General features: G+C 41.4%; 1 protein-coding gene across 1 annotated transcript in view; it reads left to right on the forward strand.

Moving 5' to 3' along the window:
• Window positions 1-21,973, forward strand: part of ap2b1 (adaptor related protein complex 2 subunit beta 1) — a 266,519-nt gene that overhangs the window by 105,870 nt on the left and 138,676 nt on the right. Inside the window, exons 17-18 of the mRNA XM_068009879.1 lie at window positions 3,482-3,627; window positions 19,192-19,321. Coding sequence (XP_067865980.1) covers window positions 3,482-3,627; window positions 19,192-19,321 — 276 coding nt within the window. The remainder of the gene's footprint in view (window positions 1-3,481; window positions 3,628-19,191; window positions 19,322-21,973) is intronic.

Genomic DNA, 21,973 nt, shown 5'->3' on the forward strand with positions numbered 1-21,973 from the left:
CACCTTATGTTTTGAAGCCAGCTAACTATCCATTCTGCTACTAGTTTGTTTTCCCTTGTCCGATGCTGCTCTTTCAGTCTTTTGTTTAAATGATTGGGCCCGCTCCTGTGGTGCAGCGCACTCTCCAACACTTTGTTGCCCTCTCTCTGTTTCCTCGCAGGTTGGTTTTCTCCACTGTCACAAGTGTGTGGTTGTGTGGAAGAACTTGCCTGGTGAGTGGTAAAAGTAGATTTAATAACTTTTAAAAGGGAATTATGTATACATTTTAAAGGGAAGTATTTGCAGGGTTATGGGGAAAGGCAGGGTAATGAGACTAATTGAATAGCGGAACTAATTGGACTGTCCCTTAGAAAAAGTTGGCACAGGCACAATGGACTTGATTCTATGCTGATAGAAGACTTGAATGATTGAGCCGCATGATTTTTCCCTCAATGTGACATTAACAGATTGTGCCACCTTTCAACACATTTCCAACTATGAATTATTCTTTATTTTAATCATAAGCAAAGGTTCTCCGAAATAGAAGCAAAATACTCCAGATGCTAGAAATCTGAAATAAAAACAAAGTGCTGGAAATAGCAGGTCTGCCAGCATCTGTGGAGATTGAACCAGAGTTAACATTTCAGGTCGATGACCTTTCATCAGAAATAACCTGTGTATGTTATTTTGTACTAAGAAGATTCCATTATCTCCTAAGAAAGTGAATTCCTATGTATTTTGAATCTTCGTGATAGCTGTGCTCTAGAAATTAGTCCAAGGAAGATGGAATGGTCATAAAGCAGATCCCAAGTTAAAGATGCACATCTTGGTGCTGTTAATCCATCTTTTCAAGGATAATTGGAATCATTGCTTTCAATGGTATACAGCATACCTGTTAGTATCTGGTATTGTTCAAAAAATAAGCCTACTGCTGGCTCTAGCTTCATAACACACAAGATGCAATATGAGTGATTTGTTCTCTTTAAACCACTTAATATGGCACAGAATAGCTCAAGCAAAATTCAGGTTTTTTTCATTTAAGACCACAAAGTTGTTGAGCAAATACACACAATGATGTGATGTGGAATCGTCCAAAACACAAATAAAGAGGGGCACTTCTACCACCTAGAAGAATGAGGGCAACAGGCACATGGAAACACCACCAGCTGCAAGTTCCCCTCGAAGTCACACATCATCCTTACTTGGAAATATATCGCCATTCCTTCATCGTCATTGGAACTCGTAACCAAACAGCACTGTGCCAATACACTTACCACACAGACTATACGATTCCAAAAGGCAGCTCACCATAACCTTCTCGGGCAGTTAGTGTTGGGCAATAAATGCTGGGCTTGCCAGCGACACCCACATCCCATGAATGAAATAAAACGCTTTGGGAGTGAGAGGTTTGCAAAATAAAATGAGGACACTGGCCATTGCACATAGAATCAGAAAAGGGACCTGGTGGGAAGTTTGCAAGGGTAGGCTCGATGGCCTAATAGTGATCATCTGCCCAAATCTCTGTGTTATCATATTCTGACAGTTTTTTAATTAACATTTTTTATTAGGAACAAAGCATTGGTGCACTCCAAATACAAGTTACATTGAAATGGTTTGCCTCACACTCAGTGGCTGCCAAAGCTACTCCACAGAACATCAAATAATTTTTCTGGAAAGCTTCATGCATATGGTGTCCAATAATTCCATTGACTTTTGTTCTGTGCCCTTAGATTTTCATTTAGTGTATTTGGATTAATTTTCCCTAATCTATTTTATGATCCACAATTATTTGGTAGTATTTGGATTTTTAAACAATGCATTTGTGTGCAACTCTCTATTCTGAGAGGCTCTGTGCTTACATGGTCCACTTCTATGAAACTATACATCATGCAACACTCATTTATGCTTTGTGTTTCTGTAACTTCTGTGAAAGGTTAACCCAGTCATAGCTTCTACAGTGAGAAGGCGGGAAGTCAGTTTAGATTTAACTATTTTACACAGAGGGCAGTGAATGCATGGAATGGACTGCCCCAAGGATATAGTGGGGGACTGATTGTATTCGCAAGTTCAGGAGGGGGTTGAGTACGTATCTTGAGAAAAGGAGCATGATAGGTGTTGTTGGCTCTCTTGCCTAGGCACTGGGCCTGACCAGTGCCTAGTAAATGGTCTTTACTTGCCCTATACAACATCGTATCCTATTTTGGCATCTCTCAGTTTTGACTGGCACTGTAGTACAGTACATTTCAACATGCTATTGCATCCCCAAACATATGTCCCGTGGGTGGCCTATACACTGTCCTAATTGACTCATGTACTCTGTTCTTCACAGTGGTCAAAGCTGTCCTCAGCTAGAGAAAGCTGAACGTCTTTGCATCTAACACTCATGCTGATTCATGATCCATCTTCAGGCAAATTTGGATGTGAAGCATCATTTGGTTAGAACATTGTCCTGTTACTTTGAGTAAAGTGGAAATCCTTTTCATAACCTTCCATGGTGTTAGTCATGGCTCAGTTGATAGCCTTGTGACCTCTGAGTCAAAAGTTTGTGGGTTCAAGTCCTGCTCCAGTGACTTGAGCAAAAAATTTAGGCTGACACCTTAGTGCTGTATCCAGTGATGCACTGTCGGGGATGCTGCTTTTCAGATGAAATGTTAAACCAACTATGTCTCCTCAGGTGGATGTAACGGATACCATGACACTTCTAAGGAGAGTAGGGGAGTTCTCCCCAGTGTTCCTAGCCAATATTTATCCCTCAATCAACATCACTAAAATCACATTGCTATTTCTGGGACCTAGCTGTGTGTAAATTATCTGCCTCATTTAATAATTATTCTTCAGAAATACTTCATTGGCTGTAAAGCATTTGGTGATGTCCTGAGTTTGCAAGAGGCTCTTACATAAATGCAAGTCTTTCTTTCATTCTTATAAGGAATTGCTAAAAGTTAACTGTGCCCTGACAGCTGTTAGGATTGTAAATTTGATTCATTCTCAACCCAATACCTATGGGCACAAATCCATAACATGGAACAACCCATAATTTAGCACAAATTGGAAGGCTCACTCAACTATGCCCTAAAGATAGTTGCCATAGGAGCACTGGATCAAGTAATTGGATATGAAGAGGGAACGTGGTTGATCTATATTCTCCCCACTAAGATGGATTGCAGTCTTTAAGCTGTGTGTGAAATATTCACCTTGCCATCCAGGTGAGAGTCTGTTGAAGCTAAGTAGTTCTGAAGTAGACAAAATGCAATCTAAAATTTTAAATGTAAATTTAAACCAAACCTGTGTTCCAAATTTCAAAATGTATTCTTGTGATCTCATTAAAAGTAGTATAAGGTAGAGAGGTGCCCACAATAATACGATGTTTGGTGTGGACAGATGAGCACATTAATATCATGCTTAGTACGGATAGGGGAGAACACTAACATCCTGCTTGATGAACCAGTTGATGGCTCCCTCATTGTCCTTGTGTGGGACCTAAAGTTCCATTCTTTTCTAGGTATGGTTACCTGCGGTGAAGGCCAAAGGCTTGGAGATTGCTGGCACCTTTTCTCGAAGGCAGGGTCACATTTACATGGACATGAACTTCACAAACAAGGCTTTGCAGCACATGATTGACTTTGCCATTCAGTTCAATAAGAATAGGTAAGAACCAACAAACATTAGTGAGCTGTAAGAAAATGAAAAATAATGTTGAATCAGTTGTTTAAAGTGTTTTTTTTCCCTGTTTTCCTTTATTTTGTTGTCTTTTCCTGACTGTCTGATATAGTTCTGTAGGCATTGGCCATACTCTGGTATATTGCTGACAACATCATTGTTCACATGTGAGCCATGATATTGACTGGCTATTCCAAGTTGGTTGTTACCAGCCCAGACCTCACCCATTGTTGCGCATGCACTTTCCAACAGAGACCAGCGTATAGAAATCAAGAGTATGAAACATGGCAGACCCCCTCACCCCCAGTTGCTGTCTCCCAAATGCTGCCCTGACTAAAATCAGCTAACTTGAAACAAGCCAGAAATCAAACCTCGTACCTTCTTGCTGTAAGAACAATTATTTTATATTAGCTGCCAGTGCCCATGTTCTGGCCATTTTAAACATTCCCAAGTTAATTATAAACATTGTGTAGGTCATAAATAAATGCAGATAGTCCTCCAATTTTCACTGCACCGAAATTTTAACTGGTGCATACTTCAGAAGGTGAGAGATGATTCATCTCTTTATCTTCTGATGAAAAGCTGAAGTTAAATGGAAAGATGTCACAAAAATCTGCTTTGTTTCTTACAAACTAATAGCTTCTTAAGTCATTTAATAATGTGACAATATAAGACATTCTGTTCATGCTGCTAGGCTGGGCAGACCAGGGTAACCCTCATTCTGCTCTGAGTTAGCTGACCTCAGCCAGCGTAAGAGCTTTGCATTGGTAGCAATGCTCCTAGCATCAGAAAGTTACTGGCTCATATTCCACAGTCAGCAGTAACGCGATGCCACTTGCTGCTGATTTCAAAAGCTGCCCACAAAGATCGACTGATCTCTGTGGTGTGGATTTCCCCTTTCCCAACATCAGTTTGAATCTGGTGCAAAGTTGAAGGGATCTCTGGGCTTCCAGCAGCAGTGATGTCATTAAGCAGCAAGTCACATTGAAATATCCACACAGACAGTAAACCAGGAAGTAAAATGCACTGAATTTTTCACTTTTAATTCAAAATTTTATGGATAGCAAACTAAGTGATTGGGGATATACACGTGGGATTGAAGTAGAATCTGAAATATCAACTTTTAAAAAGAAATTGTTTTAAAATTTCATATTTTTTGTCACAGTGGAGAAATTTGATATTCCACAAATATAAAGTCATAGCCATAACGAAACAGAAGGAGGCTATTCGGCCCAACAAGTCCATGCTAGCAATCCAATCAGTTCTCAGCTCTATACCCATAGCCCTGTGAGTTTATTTCCCTCAAGTGCCCATTCAATTTCCTTTTGAAATCATTCATTGTCTCCACTTCCTCTACCCTCCTAGGCAGCATGTTCCAGGCCTTCACCACTTGCTGTGTAAAATAAAAGGTCTTCCTCACATTCCTCTTGCATCTCCTTAAATTTGTGTCCCCTAGTCCTTGTACCATCAGCTAATGTCTATCCTATCCAAACATGTCAAAATCTTGTACATCTCTATCAAATCTCCCTACAAGCTCCTTTGCTCCAATGAGAACAACCTCAGCTTCTCCAAACTAACCATGTAGCTAAATTTCCTCATCCCTGGAACCATTCTGGTAAATCTCCTTTGCATTCTCCCAAGGACCTTTACATCCTTCCTAAAGTGCAGTGACCAGAACTGGATGCAATACTCTAGTTGTGCCCTAACCAGAGTTTTATAAAGGTTCTTTGCTTTTGTGCTCAAATACCTTTATTTATGAAGCCCAAGATCCCATATGCTTTGCCAGTTACTCTCTCAATATGTCCTGCATCCTTCAAAGATCTATGCACATGACCCCCCAGGTCCCTCTATTCCTGTACACTCTTTAGAATGGTACCATTTAGCTTATATTGTCTCTCCCTAATCTTTTTGCCGAAGTGCATCACCTCAAATTTCTCCATATTAAATTCCATCTGCCACCATTCTGCTAGCCTGTCTATGTCCTGTTGAAGTTGGTTGGCTTACTGTCTGCCACACTCCCAAAATTTGTATCATTAGCAAATTTTGGAATTTTATTCTGTATTCCAATATCCAAATCATTTATGTACATCAATAAAGCTGTGGTCCTAGCACTGGACATTGGGAACACCACTGTCTACCATCCTCCAATCTAAAAAGCAACCATTTACCGTGACTTGCTGTTTTCTGTCCTTAAGCCAATTTTTATCCAAGCTGACATTGACCTTCCTATTCCATGCGCCTCAGTTTTGTTAAGTAGCCTTTTATGTGGTACTTGTCAAAGTCTTTCTCCAAATTCATATAGACAACATCCATTGTTTCCCTTCATCAACCTTCTCAGTTACTTCATCAAAAAAGTCAAGCATGATCTGCCTTTTACAAATCTGTGCTGGCTTTCCCTAATTAATTCAAACCTCTCCAAGTGCCTGTTTTTTCCCCCCCCCCTGATTATTGTTTCTAAAACCATACCCAGCACAGGTGTTAACTTGACCGGCCTGTAGTTACTAGGAATGTCCTTACGCTCTTTCCTGAATAAGGGTGTCACATTTGCCACTCTCCAATCCTCTGGCATTTGCCCTGTGTCTAGAGAAGATTGAAAGATTATGGCAAGCCTTTTTGCTACCTCCACACCCACTTCCTTTAGCAACCTTGGATGCAGACCATCTGGACAAGGCAACTTACACACCAGCCTTTGCCAAACCTTCTAACAATTTTCACCTCATCCATTACCTCTACCATCTCCGCTTTTACTGATATTTTGTCAGCATCCTCTTCCTTACTAAACACCAATACAAAGTATTCATTAAGTATTTTCGCCTTGCCCTGTGCCTCTAAGCGATATCACCCCTCCCCCCCCCTTGTCCCTAATAGGCCCCACCTCACTTCTTACTACCTGCTTAGTATTTACATGCCAGTAGAAGATTTTTGGGTTCCTTTTTATGTTAACTGCCGTTCCTTTCTCATATTCTCTTTGCCAATCGTATTTTCCTCTTCACTTTCCCCCTTAATTTATTGTAGTTGACTTGGTTCTCGCTTGAAGAATTCACCTGACATGCATCATACACCCTTTTTTTCTTTCATAATTTCTATTTCCGACATCATCCAAGGAGCCCTGGTAATGGTTCCCCTTCCTTTCACTCTTGTTGGAATGTACCTAGCCTGTGCCGGAAACATTCCATTCATTGCTCTGTTATAGTTTATCCTGTGAATCTTTGGTTCCATTTTACCCTGGCTAGATCCTGCCTCGTCCCATTGAAATTTACCCTCTTCCAGTTTAGAAGTTCTACTTTAGATTGTTCCTTGCTCTTTCTCTATTGCTAATCTAAACCTTGATACAATGATTACTCTTACCCAAGTGTTCCCCCACAGACACTTGGCCCACTTCATTCCCCAGCACCAGATCCAGCAATCCCTCCTTAGTTGGAGTGAGAGCATACTGGTCAAGGAAGTTCTGAGCACATTTCAGAAATTCTTCCCCCTACTTACCTTTTACTCTAACGTAATCCGAATCGATATTTAGATAATTAAAATCCCCCAATATCGCTACTCTATAGTTCTTGCACACCTCTGTGACTTCCCTGCAGATTTGCTCCTTTTTGTCTCTCTCACTATTTGGAGGCCTATCGAATACCCCCAGTAGTGTGTTCATACCCTTTTTGCTTCTCAACTCTAACCAAATGGATTACGTCTTTGCCCGCTCAAAGACATCATCTTTTCTACTTCTGTGCGCTGGTGCCCATTCCCCGACTATGCTAGTAAACCTCCGCACGAGGGCATTGGTCCCAGTCCTGTTGAGGTGCAACCCATCCCTTTTAAATACAATTAGTTTTTCAGACAGCGAGACTGTTCAGTAATTATGAGGTTAGTACTCTGTTTAAAAACCCAGTTACATCTCAGTAAGTGAGACTAATAGCGTCGAAGTGCAAGTTTGTATCAGTTCAGCGATATCTACTTGATTGTAGTCTGGTGAAACTTATGTGCAAGTGTAAAATCATGAACAGCAACTTCTAGATTTCCATGTATAACTGCATGCGTGGACTGCAGAAGTTGCTGTCAGTTTCAGAGGAATAATGATGAGCAACACCGACCGTTTCACTGTGACTACTGCGAATCCTGGTCAATATAAACCTGGGATTCCATTATAGTTCACTTTCCAGTAAGTCTCACTGGAAGTTAAGTTGTAGGTGTTTGTTGAGACCTTGGACATGGAAGTGATTTCCACCTTATCCATCCCACATCCCCAGAGGTTAGTTTGTCTACTGACATACCCTAACTAAGCTAACATGTGAATGGCCGTGTCAGCAAGGTATCAAAAAGTTGCTGGTACCTTTGGAATTGTACCATCTTGTGAACCATTTATTTCCGGAATGAAAGGGAAAAAGATTCAAGTAGGCTGCTGTGGGTATTTAAAAATCTAATGACTAGGTGACTGGCACAATCGCATGATCTTTCAGGAAGGAGATACAGGTGGTACAGTGAAGCTGAACACTTGTTTTACTGCTTGGGTTCACAACAATAGATTGATGAGGGGTGTTGAGCAGCTTATTTGCAACAGATAGTATATATGCTTCCACGCACCTGGAATGGCAGCAATACATTTATATATTTATTGTGAAAGGCTGCAGGCTTTCTGCTGTGTGAAATAAAAATTGGGCTGGTACAGTAGGGGATGTTTTTAGATTGAGGTGAAGACACGAGTAGAGTGGAGGGGGTTTTAATATATTTGAGGTGCTAAATGTGCCATGGCAGTGTTTGATGTTGACATTTGGTGCAAAAGGTGGAAAATGTTCCATTCTGCTGCAGTCATTAAAAATTAACCATTTAAATATGGTTAATACATTGCTGGCAATACATTTCCGCTATCAGAGATCAGAGCTCCTCAGTTCGGATCTCCGAAATGTTCACAATTTTGGCATGGTTGCTACAGTGTGTGTAGGATATCCAAGTGAAAGTTTTTTTTTCCTCCTAGGATCGTCAGTCTTGAAATGAAAGCCATCCTTCACACAGCTAGATCCTTGCTGGGTTTGTTCTAGTTTAGTTAAGAATGTTATGATGAAACCATTGGAGCTTAGCTTGAGGTCAAAGATAAACTAACATTATTCATAGGTCCTGCAGTTCCATGGAGAGCTGGAGCAGAAATTCAGATGTGTGATTGCACAGGATAATATTATGATGCACATTTTATGGGCATGTTTTGCATGTCATTTCCAAGATGCAGTCAAGCATGGGGAAGTGCCTAATGCTATGTGGAAAAGTACAAATCGTTCAATGGTTTAAATCCCTACAGGGTATGTAATCTATCTAAATTGATCTTAAGATGCAAGAAAGAGATGCAAACTATATACAATCCATTTCAGTTAGATAAATGGGAGTTCCCTACTTCATCATTTGATTAACGACCTTAGTTGAGATCATCTGGTTTTATGCCGTGATTGTGACGACTGATTTATCAATTTGTAATCCCTGGGCACAGAGGAAAAAACAGAATTTTTCCAAGTGAAACTGTTTGACTGATATTTGACAGTACCTTGTCCATAGTGTTCTGCATGACTTCATGGACTCTGAATTTATTCACACTCTACGGATATTGGTTGTCTGATTTTTCTTGTTGTGATTCATCTGTGACTACCTCTCATCGTTTGTATAATAAAATGCTGTTTGACATGCAGGTTAATTTTATGCCAAAATGAGAGCTCTCCCTGTACAACTGTCCACATTTGAAATTGAAATAACATTTCCTACACATCTAGGATATTTATAGATTTCAGATATGTAGACTACATTTTAAAAGATACTCAAGAAATTATCTAAGTGCGCAAAAATAGTCATTAATTATTGAATGTTTATTTGATCTGAATTCATTTTAAAATGCTATTTTTTCCCAATATCAAAATTGCTGGAATAAAAACAAAGTGCTGGAAATACTCAGCAGGTCTGGCAGCATCTGGAGAGAGAGAATCAGAGTTAATGTTTCAGGTTTCATAAAAGGCCACAGGCCTGGAATGTTAACTCTGTTTCTCTCTCCACAGATGCTACCAGACCTGCTGAACATTTCCAGCATTTTCTGTTCTAATTTCAGATTTCCTGCATCTGCAGTATTTTGTTTTTGCATCATAAAAGCATAAGAACGTAAAGCAGGCTTCGGTGATTTAACCCTTTGAGCCTGCTCCGTCATTCAGTAAGATCATGGCTGATCTGATTGTGGCCTCAACTCCACTTTCCTGCCTGCCCCCCATAACCCTTTACGCCCTTGTAGATCAAAAATCTGTCTAGCTCAGCCTTGAATATATTCAATGACCCAGCCTCCACAGCTCTATGGGTAGAGAATTCCAAAGATTAACGACCCTAAGAGAAGAAATTCCTCCTCATCTTCTTAAATGTGAGGCTTCTTTTTAAAACTCTGCCCCCTAGTTCTGGATTCCCCCACTAGGGGAAGCATCCTCTCAGCATCTACCCTGTCAAACCCCCTCAGAATCGTATACCTTTCGATAAGATCATATCTCATTCTTCTAAACTCCAATAAATATAGGCTCAACCTTTCCTCATCAGACGATCCCTTCATCCCAGGAATCAGCGGGGTGAACCTTCTCTGAACTGCTTCCAAAGCAAGGTAAAGAGACCAGAACTGTACCATAGTACTCTAGGTGTGGTCTCACCAAAGCCCTGTATAGTTGTAGCAATACTTCCCTACTTTTACACTCCACCCCCTTGCAATAACGGCCAACAGCCCATTTGCCTTCTGAATAATTACTTGCTGTACCTGCATGCTAACTTTTTGTGATTCATGTACAAGGACACCTAGGTCCCTCTGTACCACAGCATTCTGCGGTGTGTCTCTATTTAATTAATCTGCTTTTCCATTCTTCCCACCAAAGTGGACAACCTCACATTTTCCCACATTGTACTCCATCTGCCAAATTTTGTCCACTCACTTAACCTATCTATATCCCTTTACAGACTCTTTGTGAACTCCTCACAACTTGCTTTCCTACCTATCTTTGTATTGTCAGCAAATTTGGCTACAGCTCGGTCCCTTCATCCAGTCATTAATATAGATTGGAAATACTTGAAGCCTCAGCACTGATTCCCCGTGGCACCCCACTAGTTACAGTTTACCAACCTGAAAATGCCACATTTATCCCGACTCTGTTACCTGGTTCATTATCCAATCCTCTATCCGTGCTAATAGATCACCCCAACACCATGAGCTGGTGTATTTTTAACAACAAAAGAACTTATTAAAGGCAGTGGTTTCCTAACTTGGTTTTTATTTTCATATCTTCATGCTCTTCCTTGGAGAATAATTTGGTGTAGTGGAAGGATTCTCAGGCTGCGATGTATTTGCTTCTTCCATGGCCATAACCATCTTTATACCAGCTAACTGGGTGCTTAGTCTGTACAGGGGTACTATTTTATGGACTCCCACAACGCACATAATGCAAGTATCCTGCTGACATTAGAATTCAGAGCTAGAGCTCTGGTCTCCCCACAAGGCATCCGTTAGGAGCAGTTCAAACCCTGCATCTTCTGACTCAAGCCGGAATGTTACCACTAAGCCAAAGACACTCTCACTCCTAACTTAATGCCAGCCAAGTACTCAACAGTAAGTCATGACTGATCCACACTCAAGATTTACGAGAATGCCAGTCTTCAGCATGCCAATACATTCGTTTAAGCCTGTCATTGTTGTCAGCTGAGCACTTCTAACTGTCTGCAGCCTGTCTGACGTGTTCGGTCTTGGGTGCACTTAAACTGTCAGTTTAGCATTGTTGCAAAGTAATTTCTGCTATTCATCAAAGTCTAATCTGGGGATAACCTGACTTGAGTGCAGCAGACTGAAACTGCTTGAGGAGTTAGTCTTGTGCCAGTTCAGGTTTTTTATTTATTTATTTTATTTAGAGATACAGCACTGAAACAGGCTCTTCAGCCCACCGAGTCTGTGCCGACCATCAACGACCCATTTATACTATTCCAACACTAATCCCATATTCCTACCACATCCCCACCTGTCCCTATATTCCCCTACCACCTACCTATACTAGGGGCAATTTATAATGGCCAATTTACCTATCAACCTGCAAGTCTTTTTGTGGTGGGAGGAAACCGGAGTCCCCGGCGAAACCCACACAGACACAGGGAGAACTTGCAAACTCCACACAGGCAGCACCCAGAATTGAACCCGGGTCGCTGGAGCTGTGAGGCTGCGGTGCTAACCACAGTGCCGCCCACAAGGCTGATACCACAAGGCATGTAAATCCAATACGGTGGGAAACTTGGTTTACAAAGTACTTAGGAGCTCATCACAGTCACTTGTCACTTTTTAAACCTAGCTGACCTTAATTCAAATATTTAAAAAAAAGGCGAGGACTTGCATTTATAAAGCGCCTTTCATGCTCTCAGCACCCGCAAAGCGCTATACAGCTAGTGAAGTGCTTTTAAAGTGTAGTCAATTTTTTAATGTAGGAAAAGTGGCAGTCAATTTACACATAGCAAGATCCCACATCCAGCAATGTGATAATGACCAACTAATCTGCTTTAGTGGTGTTGGTTGAGGAATAAATATTGGCCAGGACACTGGGGAGAACTCCCCTGCTCCTCTACAAAATGATGCTGAGAGATGTTTTATGTCCAACTGGGCAGATGGACCTTCAGTTCAATGTCATATCAGAAAGGATGCACCTCTGACAGTGCAGAGCCCCCTCAGCATCGGAGTGTTGGTAGAGATTACAGAATATAAAGGTTCACAGAATTGTTAGAGTACAGAAGGAGGCCATTTGGGCCGTCGTGCCACTCCCCCGCCTTCTCCCTGTAGCCCTGCACATTCTTCCTTTTCAGGTAACAATCCTATTCCCTCTTGAAGGGCTCGATTGAACCTGCCTCCACCACACACTCAGGCAGTGCATTCCAGATCTTAACCCCTCGCTGTGTAAAAAAGATTTTCCTCAGGTCACCTTTGCTTCTTTTGCTAATTATCTTAAATCTGTGTCCTCTTGTTCTCGATCATGGAAACAGTTTTTCCTATCTATTCTGTCCTGACCCCTTATGATTTTGAGCACCGATATCAAACCTCCTCTCAACCTTCTCTTCTCCAAAGAAAACAGTCTCAACTTCTCCAATCTACCCACGTAACTGAATGTCCTCATCTCTGGAACCATTCTCAAGAATCTTCTTTGCTCTCTCTCCAGTGCCTTCACATCTTTTCTAAAGTGTGGTGCCCATAACTGGGCACAAAACTGCAGTTGAGGCTGAACTAGTGTTTTATACAAGTTTAACACAAATTCCTTGCTTCTGTACTTTTTTACCCCCATTAATGAAGCCTAGGATGCTGTATACTCTATTAACTGTCCTCGCAACCTGTCCTGCCACCATCAATGATTTATGCACATATACACCCAGGCCCCTCTGCCTCTATACGTAAATCCCCTTTTTGGTCCCTAATCGGCCCCATTCCTCTTCCTTCCACCATTTTAGTATTAATATGCCCATAGAGGACTTTTGAATTCCCTTTTATATTAGCTACCAGTCTCTTTTTATACTCCCTCTTTGCTTCTCTTTTGGCTTTTTCACTTCCCCTCATACCTTCTATATTCCACCTGGTTCTCGGTTGTATATCCCCTTGCCATCTGTCATAAGCACACTTTTTCTTCATCTTGATCCCTATCATCATCCAGTTTGCCCTATCTTTACCCTTTGTGGGAATATATCTTGGCTGCGCCTGAGCTATCTCCTCTTTAAAGGTAGCCTACTGTTCAGTTTTGCCTGCCAGTCTTTGATTCCAATTTATCTGGCTCAGACCCATTCTTACCCCATTGTACTTGGCTTTCCCCCAGTTAATTATTCTTACTCTGGATTGTTCCTTGTCCTTTTCCATAGCCAACCTAAACCTTATGATACAATGATCTAGTCCCCTAAATGTTCCCGTACTGACGCTTGATCCACTTGGCCCAGCTCATTTCCAAGAACCAGGTCTAGCAGTGCCTTCTTTTTCATTGGACTGGAAACATACTGCTGTCGAAAATTTTCCTGAACAGACACTAGGAACTCTTGCCCCTCTCTGCCCTCTACGCTACTATTCCAGTCTATATTTGGATAATTAAAGTCCCCCATTATAACCACTGTATAATTCTTGCACCTCTCTGTATTTTCCTTGCAAGGTTGTTTCTCTACATCCTTTCCGCTAGTTGGCCTATCGACTACACCGAGCAATGTAATTGTTCCTTAGCTCTAGCCAAATAGATTCTGTCCTTAATTATGTGCTCAAGACCTTGGAATGAGGCCTGAGCCTATAGCCTTCTGACTCAGATGAGAGTGCTACCACTGAACCAGGGTTGACAAATGTTTAGGATGTGAATTCTCCCCTCCCCACCCTTGTACATTTCTAACTTTTGGGAAACAGTCCTGTCCACATATTTATCCAGCCAAGCATAGTGAAGGTATCACTTTAGGATTTTGCATTATTTAACACCCTGGGAAAGTGCTCTGGTGGCCATTACATGAAGTGGCCTTGAGAACCTCACTTTCAGCCATGTGGAGACCACTGTTATCAGGAAGAGGAACCGAAGCTGGCCTTTCTCTCTCTTTCCACCCCAGTGTATTAGACCAATTGCAGAACTTCTGCTTCCATCCCATCTGAGAGCAGTTAGCTCAGCCCATACCCAGAAGGAGACCTGAGCCCTTCCTATTCTGGATGTTTTAGTTGCACACTGACATGGTGATGATAACTGAACCCTGAACACTCAAAACCAAGGTCTCTTAGTCATCAGAACGGAAAGTAATTTTTTTTGCTAGATTTTACTTCAGAGCATTAAACTGTACTGTTCTATAGTAATGATGATCTGTCAAAATGGCTAATATCTCTGCAATGTGTGATTGCAGGCACAGCTATTTTCCCTTGGGAAGACTATAAATGTCAGCTGCAGCCATTTTAGTTTAGATATTCAAGTTGGCCACTGCCAGAATAGTTATGCCTGGTTGCAACATTATTTCTCCTCCAGTAAAAGTTGATGTGAATTGTTCCTTATGTAGCAGCAGTAGTAACTTAAAAATTCAAATAAATTATTGTTAAATTAATAACTGACCTGAGCAAACATGCTATAATGTATGACTAGATGAACTTTGTTTTTACTCTGTGCCTAATATGACCCTTTTGATTGAAAGGATTTTTTAGCAAAATAAATATTACTGATCAGTGTTATCTGAAAGAAATTTTGAAGCCAGCCTGTTTGAATAGAAATCCTTGTTCATGTATATAAATGCAAGTCTTTTATATATTTGCTGCTTTATTTTGTGGAAATTTTTGCATAAAGGGGACTCTCTATGTAGAATAATGGAAATCAGTACCCCTCTGCAGTTCAGGAGTTTTAGATAATGAGTAGCTAAGGTCCATGGAGCACAAACACCCCAATTTCGATCCCTTGTTTTGTGCCAAAGAAAGGTAGCTACAATTAGTTTTGATGAACCTAAAGTGGAAATTGGTAAGAGACCTACAATTAGTTTTGATAGGCCTGGTTTAGGCATTGATAGAAAAGCCACAATTAGTTTTGGTGGGCCTGGTTTAGGGAAAGACAATATTGTTCAGGGTTGTCTCACCTGATTATTTTCCAGCATAGCAGGCAAATAACTTGCCTTTGCTCATTGTCCAGGACTATACATGAATAATAGTCACTAATTAAGGTACCAGAGAGAACCTGTGAAACTACCCAGCAGAGAAGACCATGGGTCTATTAAGCTTGCTCTTCCAAATCTCAAATCAGTTTCTTTATTGTGATTGTTGCACTAATTGCCCGTAACCTGCTTCCTAACAGGAATTTACCCAATTCTTTTTTAAAACTTGCCATGGTTTTCTGTCCCACCAACTTGCTGGTGATCGATTCTACAATTCCATTGCATCCTTAGAAGAGCTGTTGCCTAAATTTCCTATTTCCTTCAACACCCTTAACTTAAAAATGGAGTCCCCTAGTCCAAGAAATCTGATGAATCCAGTTCTCCATACTGAGGAAATTGACCTGTCCTGTCTTTCCCCATCCTCCTCTTCCAATGAGTTAAGTCCCAGGGTGGACCATCTTACCTCATAACCATGCCCTCCAAGTTGAGGAAACAGCCTTGGCCTTCTAGCCCTCCTCTGGGCTCCTGTCAATAATCTACACCTTTCCTGCACAACTGAGACCAAATCTCAACACGGTGCTCCAAATGAAGCCTCACCAGTGCCAGCTAAAACTTTAATATTGGTTTCTTTGATTTGTAAGTCACACCCTTAGTTGTTCATTCCAACACTTTATTTGCTATCTTGGCTCTGTTAAATAGTGAACAGTGCTACCTCAATCATGTTGCCATATATTGTGCACTCTACATTCTCCCTCCTTCTACCTTGTCTCATGACTTTACGCTTTGTGTTAAATTTCATCTCCCACCTCTCCATCCTGACCTAACCTGTCTAGGTTCCTTTTGGATTATAGCATATTGGTTTATTGGTCACTGCACCCAACCTGGCGTCATTTACAACCTCGGACACTTGTGACAATATTCTATCCTCTAAATCAATTTAAAAAATGACAAACATAGTAGGCCTAACATTGATCTCTGGGGAATACCACTGGCAACTGTTTCCACTGATACCTCCTTGTCCTCAACCTTATACTTTCCATTCTCTCCCATGGGTACATGCCCTGTGGCATGGGACAGTGTCCAATGCCTTTCTGAAATTTAGGTAAGTAATATCCATTGCCTCATTCTCATGTACAAGATCTAAGATCTCCTCAAAAAAATCCAGTAGATCGGTCAAACATGACCTGTCATTTCTGAATTCATGTTGGCTCTCTGATTCACTTTCAGATGATCCCTTGTGCTATCCCTCATGAAAGTATGAAACACTTTACTCACAAATCTGTTGTTTTAATGTTTATCCCTTGCCCCTTTTTTTGAAGCTCGTATTAGGGTTATGGGGAGAAGGCGGGGGAATGGTGCGAGATGAATTGTTCTTTCGGAGAGTCGGTGTGGACACGATGGGCCAAATGGCGGCCTCCTGCTCTATAGCAATTCTGTGATTTGCTACTTTTCAAAAGATTTGGATGTTCCCTCAATCCAATAAACTTAAAAAAAAGTATCTGTGAAGGAATTTGCTATCATTTTGCCAACTCTACCATCTTTGGATTGAAATTGTCAGTGTTTCGAATCTGGAGCCTTGTTTACCTAAATGTTCTAAACCTTTCTAGTATGGTTCTCCTTGGGATATTAGGGACTTCAGCTCTGCTGTTTCCCTTATGCTGATCTCTCAGCTCATGCATCTGTTCCCGCCCTCCCCTTTTTCAGTCGTAAAAATAGTTGCAAAATGATTAATTTTGCCACTGTCTGTCCTTCTCGCTGCCACTGGTAAATATTTAAACATCGTTTGCATTATTCTCTTTGTGATATACTTAATGCTTTATTTTTCTGCTAAATTCCTTTTCTTATACTTTTTCAGCTTATCAGTTTCTGTGTGCTCCTTATTTTGTTCCTCCCTCTCTCAATTCCCTTTATTTACCTACCGACTCCCAATCTTCAGGAAGCTGCAGCATGAGTGTGATGACATTATACAGACGCTCACTGCTCAGACTCAGGCGTCCCGGACTCGCAGTTCAGTTAAAGTTTTCAACTTTTAACACTTACCTGCAATTCTTGCTTTGTGTGTCGGGTCCCATTGGGTTCGGGTCGGGTAGCAGGCCTTTCATTCCCACTTCTGACCTTATGAGTGAAGGAAGGTCATAGCTGACGATGGTTGGGCCTAGGACACTACCCTGAGGAACGCCTGCAGTGATGTCCTGGAGCTGAGATGATTGACCTCCAACAACCACAACCATCTTCCTTTGTGCTAAGTATGACTCCAACCAACGGAGAGTTTTTCCCCTTGATTCCCGTTGATTCCAGTTTTGCTCGGGCTCCTTGATGCCATACTCTGTCAAATGCTGCCTTAATGTCAAGGGCAGTCACTGTCATCTCACCTCTGGAGTTCAGCTCTTTTGTCCATGTTTGAACCAAATGGTCAGGATCTGCGTGGCCTTGGCGGAACCCAAACTGAGCGTCATTGAGCGGCTTATTACTAAGCAAGTGCCATTTGATAGCAGTGTCGATGACACCTTCCATCACTTTACTGATGATCGAGAGTAGACTGGGTTGGACATGTCCTGCTTTTTGTGTACAGGACATACCTGGGCAATTTTCCACATTGCCGGGTAGATGCCAGTGTTGTAGCTGTACTCGAACAGCTTGGCTAGGGGCGTGGCAGGTTCCGGAGCGCAGGTCTTCAGTACTATTGCCAGAATGTTGTCAGGGCCCATAGCCTTTGCAGTATCCAGTGCCTTCAGTCGTTTCTTGATATTATGCGGAGTAAATCGCATTGGCTGAAGACTGGCATCTGCGTTGCTGGGGACTTTGGGACGAGGCTGAGATGGATCATGCACTCGGCACTTCTGGCTGAAGATTGTTGTAAATGCTTCAGCCTTGTCTTTTGCACTGACGTGCTGGGATCCCCCATCATTGACGATGGGGATATTTGTGGAGTGGAGCCACCTCCTCCAGTTAGTTGTTTAATTGTCCACCACCATTCATGACTGAATGTGGCAGGACTGCAGAGCTTAGATCTGATCCGTTAGTTGTGGGATCGCTTAGCTCTGTCCATGCTGCTTACGCTGTTTGGCATGCAAGTAGCCCTGGGTTGTAGCTTCACCAGGTTGACTCCTCATTTTGAGGTATGCCTGGTACTGCTCCTGACATGCCCTCCTGCACTCTTCATTGAACCAGGGTTGGTCTCCTGGCTTGATGGTAATGGTAAAGTGGAGTATATGCTGGGCCATGAGGTTGCAGATTGTGGTTGAGTACAATTCTGCTGCTGCTGATGGCCCACAGTGCCTCATGGATGCCCAGTTTTGCATTGCTAGATGTGTTCGTAATCTATCCCATTTTGCATGGTGGTAATGCCACACAACATGATAGAGGGTATCCTCATTGTGAAGTCTGGACTTTGTCTCCACAAGGACTGTGCAGTGGTCACTCCTACCAATACTGTCAATGGAGACAGTTTCACTGCATACCATGATGTTGTAATGGTAGTGTAATAGGAAATGAACCATGTGCCTTTCTAATTAGCTAGAGATAGCTTTCTTAGTGTTTCGAGCAAACAATCAATTTTTAGCTTAACTTCGCATCACTTCCGGTATTAGGTAAATAATGGTGTCCAAAAGGAACTTGTGAGACTTGTGGGTGTAACAGATCTGCCAGTCTGGTGGAAGTTATGTATTCAATCAATTGACAGTTTTGTAGTAAGTGCCCACCTGATTTGCACTGATCTATTTGGACGGTGGTATCCAATTCCAGAGCAGTTCAGGGTTGAGTATGAATAGGATTCCTTGATGGGTAGCTAAATCAGGGAGGGCACCTTGGGATGCTTTTTTTCCCGCTCAAACAAAACTTGCTGTGATTTATATAGTCGGCATGTTCCAGGTGATGGTGACTGTCTCAGAAATACACAAGAGGAAATAAAAAAAATACGCAGCTGTCTGATGCATTTATTTTTTTTTCTAGTTTTGGTGTGATCCCAACAACTCCACTTCCAATTCACACTCCATTAATGCCAAATCAGAGCATTGAGATTTCCTTACCACTGAATACCATTGGCCCAGTGATGAAAATGGAACCGCTGAATAATCTTCAGGTGAGTCCCTAAGTTTTGTCTGGATGGTGATGTGATGGGCAGCAGTTTGAATTCTCTCTGTTTTGTATCATGATCCAATACCACATGAATTTGCCTTGTTCCAGGCGTATGTGAAAGTTGAAAAGCAAAGTATTGAGCACATTGCAGATGACTCTACCTGGTAATTTTGTTAAGTGATAACCCTATTTCAAATACATTGAACAGTCTTGGCCCAGTTCTTGTTCCTCCTCATCTGTGTTGGTGTCCTCATTAAGTCCATATCCTATCTGGGTTGGAGGAACAGAAGAGGGTGAGTGGAAACTCTGGAATTTGTTATGTTAAACACTCTTCTGAAAAGAATACTGTGTAAATACAGGAAGCAGCCAGGATGTTGATGAGTATTCCATGAGCCAGAGTGTGCTGCTATCAACGGTGTAGTTATTCTTCTGTCATTTTATGTTACTTTCTTCGTACATGCCAAGCTTGGTCTGAATACCATATATGTCAATATCTGAAAATGATATAGAGAATTGGTGCTTGCTGGGAGTTTGGTACAGGCTGTTCAGAATTCAGACTTCATAAACTGCAAGTTTGAAGTGCAAGGGCTTTGCAGAGTCAGGATTGCCCAACCCACTCCCAGTCGATTTGTATAAGCCTTTTGCTGATTTCTAAGAAGTTGGCCTTTCAAACATCTTTCTTTGGATTTGGTCCTTGGCAATGAATCCCAAGCCATGTTGGGGTTGAGGGTAATGAAATTATACAGCCAAAGTTGTTTAAGAAGCTTTCTGCGTCCCATAGAAACTCATTCTTTAACCCCCTAGGTGTCTTTGACAAGTGGGAATACATCACTTTCCTGAACATGGCCATGATATGATAGCATTCCGTTGCTTTGTCTCGCTGGACAAGAGCAGAAAAGGGAGCAGTGCTGAGTATAGCTCTGGTTACATTTTACAACTTGGTGAACCATGAATGAAGGCCCAGAGCACTGTCAAACAGCATGTCAGTCTTGGGTCACATGGTATAACACACAGCATGGGAACTCTTTGAACCTATCTTGGGCTTTTGTTTTTTTTAAAAAAAAACTAGACTCATGTCCATATGTGTTTAAAAAAAGAAATCTGCTAGAGGAAAGGGTCCCTATTAGTAAAGCTAAAGAATTTCTGCTTTGATCCATTCATGGGAATAAACTAGCTGTATTTAAATCATTCCCGACAATATTTTGTTTCGTCACACTTACGATGCTAAGAATTAATCTACAGCTTCTGATTTAAAAATGAAGTGAATTGATGTCACTGTGCATTATAAGCAGAATTGTAAATGTATCTCCCAGCACACCGTGTGATTGCTGTAACCTCAGATGGTTAATATTAGCACTGCTGAAGGAACAAGTCTTTTCAGCAGAAACAATTTATCTTCTATATCTGTCACTCATATTTGTGACAGGAAGGTCTGCATTATTAATAATGTATAAATGCACAAATATGCCAGTTTCTGATGCAGGAGCTTTCCTTGTTTCGTTGAGGTACTCTTGAGACCAGCTATAGTTGTAATGAAATTGCACAGTATGCAAATAAGCACCAGATTCAACTATCCAAAAACCAATATTTACTGTAGGTAGTCTGAATTTATAATGGACAATTATTTGATAATTGCAGATGCTGTTTGGATATATGAATGATGATTGCCCCTATCCCAGAGCAGCAATAATTTTGCTGCTATTGGTTTTGATTTAAAGGTCACACTGTATTAATAAGCAGCAAGGATATTGAAATGCCTATGAATGGCATCCAGCTGGCAATGAGCAGCCGCTGATGCACATTGGTGTCAAAAAAAACAATCCAAGTGTTAATATTTTTGTGATTAGCACTTTCATACGCTAGCAGGCTGAGGGGATTGTATAATGAAATAAATTATCATGGTCTGTTCCGTCCAAGTCAAAGCAAATACATTTCTATTCGTTAAATGCCTTGCAAGGAACGAAATGTTGCTTATTTTTGCATAGCATTTTTGCATCCATTTATTGGAAGGTTAGCTTTTTATATTAAATTTTAGCCTTGCTCCTCAGCACTAACCCAAACGCACCAAATGTTTATGCTTTGTCAAATTAGCTGGCTTTAAGCTAGAACAATGTTACAGGCGCTACAATGGTCCCTGGATAAAGAGACGGGGAACAGTAGCCAGAGTTCCCACTACTGATTGTTATGCGGTGCAGTGTACAGTGTGCATGCCAGGTGAGGAAAAGGCTTGGCTCTGAGGCCTACCCATGCCGAATAGCCTTAGAAATTTCACTGTCTGGGCTCCCATATGCAGAATGGATTCATAAGCTTGGTATCCGAATGAGTGGTGGTGCCTCCAAGGAATCGTATCACAGCAACATTTGTCGCCATAAGGGAGAAGAACCTAGGTCTTGAAACTGGGAATGAGTTGAAAATCCACAATTCAAACTGAATCAAAGTGGAGGAAGCAAATGGTGCAATATCTGACCCTGGATGTACTTAACATGCTTTGAAAATGTGAATTCATACAGTATTTTATGAAGTGTTCCACGGATGTGTAGTGCAAAACATCAGTACTGCCCAAACTTTATTATTACAGATTGTGGTTCTCGAGCTTTTTTAAAACAGTATTAGAGTAATTGCTCTGGAGAGAGTACAGAAGAGCTTTGAGAATGTT

The sequence above is a fragment of the Heterodontus francisci genome, chromosome 30, assembly GCF_036365525.1.
Source record: "Heterodontus francisci isolate sHetFra1 chromosome 30, sHetFra1.hap1, whole genome shotgun sequence".
Classification (NCBI taxonomy): domain Eukaryota; kingdom Metazoa; phylum Chordata; class Chondrichthyes; order Heterodontiformes; family Heterodontidae; genus Heterodontus; species Heterodontus francisci.